The 10,495-nt window shown below is 48.6% G+C and overlaps 1 protein-coding gene across 1 annotated transcript in view; it reads right to left on the bottom strand.

Moving 5' to 3' along the window:
- Positions 1-9,970, bottom strand: part of KANK4 (KN motif and ankyrin repeat domains 4) — a 29,281-nt gene extending 19,311 nt beyond the window's left edge. Inside the window, exons 1-2 of the mRNA XM_036352894.1 lie at positions 9,881-9,970; positions 1,567-3,480 (exon numbers count right to left, since the gene is read on the bottom strand). Of these exons, the coding sequence (XP_036208787.1) occupies positions 1,567-3,480; positions 9,881-9,896 (1,930 nt within the window). The 5' untranslated portion in view covers positions 9,897-9,970. The remainder of the gene's footprint in view (positions 1-1,566; positions 3,481-9,880) is intronic.
- Positions 9,971-10,495: the final 525 nt, after the last annotated feature.

Below are 10,495 nucleotides of genomic sequence, written 5' to 3' on the forward strand. Positions count from 1 at the left end.
AGGGGATCCAGAGTGAAGGTGTGTGAAGAGGGAGAAAGGGACAGGGAACTAGATGATGTCAATCAAATATGTTGAGGGTCTTGGAGGAGGCCTAGCCTTCTGGTGAGTGCTAGCTGAAGTGTCCCTGGTCACAAAGCCCCTCTGTGTGGCTGACAGTGGGAGCACTCTTTAGAAAGAGCCATGTGGTGTGGGTGCCATTGTTGTCTTACAGCTAGGAAGTCTGAGGCTCAGACTTCCGGGTACCCGTGCTCAGCGAATGGCAGAGAAGGAGGTAGTCAGTTAGTTCTAAGCACAGAAGTTAGTTCACATGACTCCCTGTCCCACCTCTGTTCCCACCTCGGTGAGTTGACACCGTGATGTGGGACAGGCATGGGAGACACACGAGCAAGAGCACAAGTCTTCTTTAGCTGTGCTCAAAGGTAGAGGAGGCATTTACTAATGGGCAAGACTAGAACTAGCACGAAATAATGAGAAAGCAGGCAATTTGCAATCTGTGGCAGGAAGCAGGTTCGCATGCTGCTCATTGAGCAAAGCAAAATATGGTTCCACTTTACTCAACAGTGTATGGTCTGTTACAAGAGGAAGTGCTGCTCAGCCAAAGGGTCAACATGTGTCACTCAACCTCACTCTCTCTCTCTCTCTCTCTCTCTCTCTCTCTCTCTCTCTTTCTCTCTTTCACACACACACACACACACACACACACACACAATGTTCAGTGAAATATTTCAGAACTCAATATAATGTTCCTGCAAAATTAGACCAGAGAAAAACCTCTAATGCAGCGGTTCTCAACCTGTGGGTCGCGACCCCTTTGGGGGTCAAACGACCCTTTCACAGGGGTCGCCTAAGACCATCGGAAACCACATATATAATTACATGTTGTTTTTGTGATTAATCACTATGCTTTAATTATGTTCAATTTGTAACAATGAAAATACATCCTGCATATCAGATTATTTACATTATGATTCATAACAGTAGCAAAATTACAGTTATGAAGTAGCAACAAAAATAATTTTATGGTTGGGGGTCACCACAACATGAGGAACTGTATTAAAAGGTCACAGCATTAGGAAGGTTGAGAACCACTGCTCTAATGTGTAAGAACCAGAGAGGATCTCAGGAAACAATGAAGGGAGGCTGAGGTTTAGAGCACACACAACCAGGGCCATTGTCCACCCTAGACCTTGCCTTTGTGCCATGCAAATGAGATATAGGCACCCCTCTGGGTGGACACAGTGCTGCAGGCTTGGCTGCAGGTGGACAGTGGGCTAGATTTAAGCTCCTAGGTACCACCCCTCCCCTCCCCCCCCCCCCCCCCGGCCCTGGCTGGCATCTCTGTGCCCTGTACTATATCTATACATCCTGCAGTCAATCCTAACCTCAGAGCATGGACACGAATAGGGGCACAGAGCCTCCACTGTTACACAGGTGAGTTTTTATAACACTAGGTTCCCAGAGGTGCTTAAATCTTTTAAAAACATATGCATGCAATCAAAGCCCCTTTACCCTTTGGCTTGTCCCATTAAGGAGAAATGGTTCCCTGTCTCAGGCACCAGTATTTACCTATTGGTGGTGGAGAGGAGGAGGGGGCCGGGGACTCCTTCTGGGCTGGAGCCTGGGCGGAGTAGGCAGACAGCAGCAGGTTGAGGGAGCTCAGGAGCTGGCGCTGGATGCTGCTGAGCTTGGAGGCGGGCTGCTTGATGGCGCTGGCCAGCTCCGGGTACCCATGCTCCAGGCAGCTCCACTGCTCCTGCAGCAGCTCCTGGATCTTCTTAACGTATTGCCCAATAGTGGCCTCTGTGGGCGAGCTGGGTGGCCTTCCTGGGCCCTCCTTCCCTGGGAGCTCTGGACTGGCCTCCCTCCCTGCTGAGGGCGCCTTTATGTCGCTGCTGCATGAAGAGTCTCCTGCTCCCCCGACCAGATCCCTGTCTCCCACCTGAGGGTCTCCCTCCTGCTCAGAGCTTGCTTCTTCGATCCTGAGCTCAGTGGAGAGGCAGCTATGTAAAGAAGAGGTGAGGACCATCTCGGGGTCCTGTGGCAGTGACAGCTGGGATGGTGGCACAAATTCTGCTGGGCTCTGATCCCGCTGTGTATGACTGTCCTGCCCACACAGGTCATTCTCCTCTCCTGGGGCCCCCCAACTTTCAGATTCCGTGCCGCTCAGAAGGTTAACACCAATGCTCTTGTCACACGACTCCCTGGTCAGGAGTCCCTGGAGAGGCTCAGTGTTGACCGTGGCATCCTTTTGGCCCTGAGTGTCTTCGGTGTTCTCGTGGCTAAGCTTTTCTGCCAGTTGAGCGACCGTGCACTCCAGCTCTTGAATCCTCTGCCTCTTGGCCTTGATTTCCTCCTCCTGTTGCTGGAGGGCAGCTCTGACCTGGGCCAGCTCCTCTGTTTTCCCAGACAACTCCCCCTCCAGGGCCAGGAGCTGTTGCCTCAGGATGGAGAGGCTGCCAGGATCCGCGGGGGCAAGGCCCAGGCTTTCCTCCGTGACCCGGATGCCGATGCTCCTCACGTCCACCTCCACGGGAGGCGGGGGCGGGATCTCACTGATGTTGAGCTCGATTTCTTCCAGGGGGAGCTCAGTCTCAGGGATGGGTGATGGCAGAGGTGGGGGGCTGGGTGTCGGGCAGCCAGGGCTGAACACCACCTCTGCTCCTCCGGGGTGAAGTTGGTCTTTTGCATCCTCTGAAACTACCAGTGCATTCGGGGGTGAGAAGCGGGGCATGGGGAGAGACAGGTGCTGTGGGGCCTCTTCTGCAGGACGAGGAGGCTCAGCCCTCTCCCGGACCAGCTCCGGAACCCCCGGCACCAGGTCTCCAAACTCTCGGCCTTGGGGTTGGGTTGCTGCTCCTGGGGTGGAGTTGTGAACACCCGCAAATCCTTCCGCGGGGCCAAAGGCGCCTTCAGCCGCAAGTGGAGGGCGGGCGGGAGGTGCGGGGGGCCCTGAGGTCAGGCTGGGGTCCTCCGAGCCCCTGTTCTGCAGCAGGGTGGCTGGCATGCTCGATGCTCTCAACAGCTGGGGCCGTCCGCTCCCGGAGGTCAGCTCGGGGTCCCGGGGGGCAGCCGCCTCCAGCTGCCTGGCGGCCTCGGCCAGCAGGGCCTTCCTGTGGTAGCTCCCCTCGCTCCCACCCGCGGAGGCCTGGGGGTGCTCACCAGGCGGCAGAGACTGGGCCCGCTCCTCGGTCCCCAGCGACACCTTCCTGGACACCGCCGGGGACCAGGTTTGGTGGGAAAGAGCAGTCTGCAAGCGAGCCCCGCTGTCGGGAAGGCTGAAGTTTCGGGGCAAAGTGCTAAACTTGGCCTGCTTGGCCCGTCTGTGGATAGGAATCCTCTTGATGGTGTTTCCCTTCTCAATGTCATCCACGTACTTGAGGAAGTCCAGGTCTAAATGAAAGCCATATGGGGTCTCCACGGAGTAGGGGAGGCTCTTTGGAGGGCCTTTCTCCTCGTCCCCCTGCGAGGACTGGTCTTTGGCTGGAAGACATAAGGCATGTAAAAAGGGAAGCACAATGTTCACAAGAATTACAGGTGGTGAGGGCTGATAAATCTATGATTTTGACTTCTCCAGAATGTTCCAGCCTCTAAATTATGCTGCGATGCGCAATCTTTTGGCTGTGCTAAGAAACCATGTTATTAAATCAATGTGTACTTAGCCAAAGTCTGCAAGGAAATACGTAAGGAAATAGTTTCCAATTTGCAGTAGGTCAACTCAGTTACTTCGGTGGGATCGGCCTGCAGACCGGCAAAATAAAATCGTCTCCTGCTGTTTTATGGGGTTTGAGTCATGTAATTGCCGAACTAAAGTGGCCAGGAATTTGCCAAATCAGGCTGCTAATTGGCATTATGAATATGGAAAGTTTCAAAGGATGAGCTATATAATTGTCTCAACATTAAAGAACCTTGCATTACTCAAATAGGTACTAGTAAACCTTGATACAAGCAGAGACGTCAAAGTTAGCCTTCTACGTAACCTTCCTCGGACGCCCGAACCTCTAGGTGAAGATCAGAGAGCATGGGAACACGCAATCACGCACAGCCCATACTCCTTTTCATCTGAAAACTTCTTAGTGCTTAACAAACATGAACTTCACTTTCAAAAACTCACGCCACGTAAGGAATACTGCATTTTTTTTCACAGACTAGAAAACAGATGGTGAGGGAAAAGGGACATATAATGTCAAAGGGACATTGGCATACATCCTCCAAGAGATGGGGAACTCATGACTTTTCAAGGTAGCCCAAACTCTCGGGGACGTCAGACAGTTGATCACACCAAGGCAACAGTGATATGCTTATATTTTTAGAGAGAGAGGAAAGGAGAGGGAGAGAGAGAGAGAGATAGAAACATTGATGAGAGAGAAGCATCCATCCGCTGCCTCCTGCACATCCCCTCCTGGGGGTCAAGCCTATAATCTGGGCATGTGCCCTGACCAAGAATCAAACAGGTGACCTCTTGGTACATGGGATGTTGCTCAACCAACTGAGCCACACTGGCTGGGCCATCACTGATTTTCATGACTCCAACAGAGGTCACTGAGAACAAGTCAGTCTTTCAAGTATTTGAATCCGTAGGGTCTTGTTCCCAAGTAGCTCCTTCTTTAGGTGAAATGGCCTTTGTCCTTTTGATGTTGCTCATGTGACACCCTTTATTATCTCTGTGACATTCTGCTAAACATGCTCTGAAATGCTGAGTTCAGGGCAGGACATTCGTGGAGAGCACAGAGGCCAAGAATACGTACTCTAGAACCTGGTCTATATTTCAGCTCTGTGACCTTGGGGAAAATTCCTAGCCCCACCATGTCTCATCATCTATAAGATGGGAATAATAGGTAAATGACATTATTGTGAGGACTGATTAATGACTATACATGAAGTGCTTAGAACAACACCTAGCACAGGCTAAACATTCAACACATGCTCAATATTGTAGTTATCTTTGTGGAAGCCTCAGATATAGAGGAGTGAAGCCCCATAATGGAGGCTGATTTTCTGGGTACACAGTAGGAGCTCTGTAGATTGTTCGTGACTGACTGACCGCTTAGGTCTAAGAGTAATAGGCCCTGAGGGAAAAATTACAAAATAGCAATAATTCAATTCACTTACCTCAATCACTATTTATTGAGCACCTACGTGTTGGTTGCTAAGCTAAATCCTAAGGACACAGAGATGAATCAGGTATAGCCCCGCCCTCAAAAAAAATGTGTGGCCACGTAGATAGAAACACCAGCAAGTACAACGCAGTGTGACAAGAATGGTAACAGATACATAATCATGGAACAGTCTTCCTTCCTAACTTATTGTCCCAGGTTTTCTGGAATAATTTTCTTGGACTTAGAGGTTCATTCTTCTTTGGTAGAAAAGGGATGACTTTACAAAAGTGACATATGACTGGTGTTAAATGAACAAATAGCAATTTGCCAGAACAAGAGGTGAAAGACATTGTAGCTGTTTATCTCCAAGAAGGCCACTGTCAATTTCTACCCTCTCTAGACAGGCAAGAAAATCCCACACTGAGAGGTGAGGTATATTTCTCCACTCCTTTGAATCTTGGCTGGCCTGTTGGGGGGTGGGAGAAGGTGGAAATGATGCTGACATAATTCCAGGGCTAGGTCATATGAAGCCTGTAAGTTCTGCCTGGGTCTCTTAGAATGTACTCTCAGTGAAAACCAATTGCCATGTAAGGAGTCCAACTTCCCTGAGATGGCCATGATGTGAGGAAGCCCAAGTAGTCCTATAGAGAGGTCATGTGGAGACAAGGAGAGAGATACCTAGCCAGCCTGAGCTGGTCCAGCCAGCCTGGCCCAGGTGCCAGGCATGAATAAAAAAGCCATCAATGACTCTGGCCTCAGCCATCATCTGATTTCAATAACAGGAGGGACCCCAAATGAGAACCACTCAGCTGAACCTGTGTTAATAATACATGATTGCTTTAAGCCACTAAGTTTTGGGTGGTTTGTTATGCATCGATAGATAGCCAGGGCAGATCCTACAAATATGTCAGAGAATGTGCAAAGGCATGGAGATGCAAAAGTTCTCAGTAATTCAGGGTTCTGTGACTGCAGTCGATATGGCTGTAACTTATCATGTGGGGAGTAGAAAAAGACAAACTTGGGGAGATCAGTAAGAGCCCAATCATGGAGTAACGTGTATGCATGTCAACAAAGAGCATTCTCACAGAGGAGGAGATGAAACACAAACCAGAGGCCTGAAGACAGTTGGGAAACTGCTGACATGGTCAAGGTGAGAAGAGGTAAGGCAATGGAGGGAAAGGGCAGGTTAAAGAAAAGGTGCAAATGATGTTGTTACCCGGGGCACATTTTGAGCTGCTTTTCCCCTAAGGGGGTGACGTATGGGAGCTGAGCTCTTCCCACTTGCCTGTCTGACTTCTCCTTCTGGCAGGAGTCACATGCTTGTCAGGTGGCCCTCTGTGCTTGGGGAAGTACAGTTATCTCCACTGAACTAAAGGAAGCCAATAGACACATGAAGGCTGTACGCATGAACACTGACACGCCTACCAGCCTCAATGCTACACAAAGCTGCAGGGCCTGTGGGTAATTACATCACAACCGCAGCAGGGAACAGAATAAAGCATCGGTGCAAATACCCGGGATGGTCCTCATTCCAGAGCTTCTCTGGCGGACATCTAGACTCCAGGCAGATAAGGAGTAAACATGACTCCAGCCCCAAAAGCTCCAAACAAGTTCACATTTACCAACACAATTTTTTACCAACCTGCTTTCCCCCCAAAGAGGCACACTGGTAGATTCAGTAAATGAGAGCAATTGCTCCCTATTAGCTTTACAAGCTGCACTCTGCAACATCCTAGGCCTCTTGGTGCACTCAGCAGCTCCTGGGTTACAGGGACAGGCCAAATCAGAGAGGAGATATTTGTCTAAAGTTAAGGGGAGAGCAGATTTATGGCCCAGAAGGCAAATAACTTACCTTCAAGGAAAAAAAAAAAGAGGTTGCATTATTTATCTTCTTTTTGCCTCAAATAAGTAGAAATGCACTAATTTACCCAGGGGCCTCTCGGAGCAGATTCAGAGCACAAACACAATAATAGTATCAAATCGGAAACAGAAGATTCAAAGGCAAAATCTTCCTTAAGGGAAGCAGAGGGGAACCAAAGGAGTCTGTGAGACTGAGCAGCTATCCGGGATGACAAGTTTAATAGGTGCTTTCCTAAGCTAGCACTCTGGGCTATCACTAGGACACACACCGTGATCCGTTGTGCTGCTGTGCTTGCCACTGCCACTCTGTGTGCCTTCTCTTTCTCCCAGTGCAAGAGGAATGCCAGCCCTTGAATGAGGGAGCTCGATCTGATATGCTGAGAGACCTATGCTCACATTATGCTCTGCTCCTCTTAATTCTACCTGGTGACAGGTATGCAGGAGCTCAGAATTCTGGGCATTTGGCCTGGGTAAGAATTAATTAGAAGGACTGTCTCTGCTCAAAATGAATTTCAGATCAAATAAACCAACACATAGCCAAACTGGCTGGATTTGAAACTGGCCTGGCTCTGTCATCTCTTATCTCTGTAATTCTGAGTAAATTACTTAATTTCTCTCTGCCTCAATTTCCCCATTTGTAACATGGCGGCACTAATGCCTACCTTACAGAGTTGTGATCACTGGCACTAATTCGGTAGAGAACATGGCACAGGTACTCCACAGAGGGGCCGGAAGGTAAGGATAGGCAGGGGAGGATTGGCTAAAAATGTGCTCTCTCCTCGGAATATTTAACTCTGTGTTAGGACTAGAGCCTCAAGAAGGAAAGAGAGCCCAAGAAAATAATTCTGAAGAAACTGGAAAAATGAGTCAGGGGAGAAGAAAAAGTAAGACAGTTGAAGCTCAGCGCTACCTACAAAGCCTACAAAGTCTTGGTCTGAAAGCACACCCAATCACTAGACCCCTGGGAAGGACCTGCAAACACAGCCATGAGCCTAGTAGTCACACACAGACAGGAGAAAGGGCATTCATTAGAAGGGGACAAGGAAAGAGGGAGGGGCCACAGCACAAAGAGAAGATTGGCAGGTGAGCAAACCAATCAGAGGCATTGAAAGTGAGACAAGAAAGTCCAAAAGCCTATTCTATGATTCTAAAGGAAATGGGAAAAACAGAAACTAGAGAGAAAGTGGCCAGAAATACAGATGGAAAGAAGGGGAATTAGATGAGCCACTTCAAAAGGCCGAGACAGCGACGGCATGTTTTCCCTCTTCTGCCTTTATTGTGTGAGATGTGTGTGCCTGAAGGGAGGGGTGCCCTTCTTGAGCTGGCTGTGGTTAATCACGTGGAGAGCAGTAGTTCTCGAGGGTGCTGAGCAGGGACAAATGAGGCAGTAAAAATGACAGGCCCCCGGGGCATTCAGGGAATTAGTTGGTGTTCTGTGGGATCACTTCCAGGGATGTGCTGAGAAGGCCGCTCTCTGGGGAGAAAGGCAGACTCTTGAAATATATGGTGACTGCATTTGGAAAGAAAGAAGAAGCAGGGCTGGAGCTGCTGTCTGGTCCCAAAGTCCTGCACCGGTGAAGGGCCATGTGATTCAAGGGAGAATATAGGCTCTCCTGTTTCCTCACATTTGGTGATCTGGAAAAAGCCTTTCATTAGAAACCAAATCATCGGGATCCAGTTTATGACTCTCTGCAAATTTCCTGGGAGGGGAGGAAGGGAACATTTATCGAGACATTCATTGACATATTCATTGTGCTAAATAGTATTACGCACCAATCTTATATTATCTCATTTAGTCCTTTACCAACCCTGTGGAATAGGTACTAATACCTGCTTATGGATAGACTGTTTGCAAAAACAATGATACCCCACCCTTGGGTACTCCCTTCCTACACTAACCCTGAGCTTGGCCTTGTGATTTGCTTTGGCCAATAGGTCAACAGCAAATGTGACATATGCAGAGATTGAAAATCACTTGCTCATTGGGATCTGTTCTTGCTGTGCTTAGAACCATTCTGCCACCATGTGAACAAGCCCCCACCCCCATCCCCAGCTAGCCTGCTGGACAAAGAGAGATACTTGTCAAATCATCACCAATGTACCAGGTGATATGGGGTCATATCATCCACCAGGCCTGTGAGTGTGGCCATTCTATACCATGAGGCCAAATCACCCAGAAGAACACAGACACGTGGGCCCAGCAAAGTTCAGCCAAGCTGGCCCTGACAGAATCACAGCCCAGAATCTTTTTGAGAAATAATAAATATCTTTAAGTCGATACATTTTTTGAGTGTTTTGATTACACAGCAAAGCTAACTGATACAGGAGGAGAATGACTTGGAAAATCTCACAGGTATGAATTTTACCATATTGTGCCTCTTTCTTAGACTTCAAGTTCCTCAACTCTAAAATGAGGGCGGTGTCCTGACTGGTTTGGCTCAGTGGATAGAGCGTTGGCCTGGGGACTGATGGGTCCCAGGTTTGATTCTGGCCAAGGGCATGTACCTCAGTTGTGGGTTCGATCCCCAGTGTAGTTCGTGTAGGAGGCAGCTGATAGATGTTTCTCTCTCATCAGTGTCTCTAACTATCCCTTTCCTTCCCTCTCCGTAAAATCAATGAAAATATACTAAAATAAAATAAAATGAGGACAGTGAGTGAGAGCATCCTACTCCCTTCTTTGTGCTTGGAAAAGATGAGAAAACACTCCAAAAATTACACTAGTCAGATATAAACATAAGGCTTCATTCCCATTCCCTACCAACTTCTCTTATGCATACTTGAAATACATGGTTCGGGTCTCCCAGCGCCTGCTTGGGGAATGTCTCCTGTAGGCCTCCCACAGGCTGTCTCTGGGATGTATAGAAACAATCCCTTTCCAACTCAAATGCTCGCATTAAACCAAGGATACAAAACAGCCTGCCTACCATCTGTCTTCTCCATCTTAGGAAATGCTGACCGTCAGTCTCTTAGGCACTCTTCATCCGAGAAGTCTGTCCAATGTGTTGGACAGTTCTGAAAGAAAGATAGAAAAGTGGAGATTCTCATTAGAGTTAAAGTAAGTATGGAGGGAACACAGCACCAAAGAAAGTAACGACCATCCTTGCCTTTGTCCCAGGGGTGCCCATGAGCTCACAGCCCTCTAACGATGCCTGGATGCACCCTAGATTCCAATCCTGGGAACGTTAGCAATGGTTGACACCAAAGGAAGCATTTGGTCCAGCCTACTCACTTGGCAGATGAGGAAACTGAGACTTGGAAGTTAACTGCTTGATGCAAGGCCTCTCAGCGGTGTATTAGTGAAGGAGCTGGGGCCAGACCCAGGGCTCTGATAACCAGCACGTTGTTCTTTGCATAAGCTGAAATCTATTCACTCCACCCCACCTCCATCATGGTAAAATCATTATAATCTATTTAATGAAAAGGCTGGAATCAGAGTACCTGCTAATGAACTATGACATCCCAATCAGATTCAAGACAAAGATGAGATCACTGTAGGTGCTGAGTAGGAGCTGATACTTAGAGGTGATTTCCAGCCATGG

The sequence above is a fragment of the Myotis myotis genome, unplaced genomic scaffold (genome assembly GCF_014108235.1).
Source record: "Myotis myotis isolate mMyoMyo1 unplaced genomic scaffold, mMyoMyo1.p scaffold_m19_p_2, whole genome shotgun sequence".
Classification (NCBI taxonomy): Eukaryota; Metazoa; Chordata; class Mammalia; order Chiroptera; family Vespertilionidae; genus Myotis; species Myotis myotis.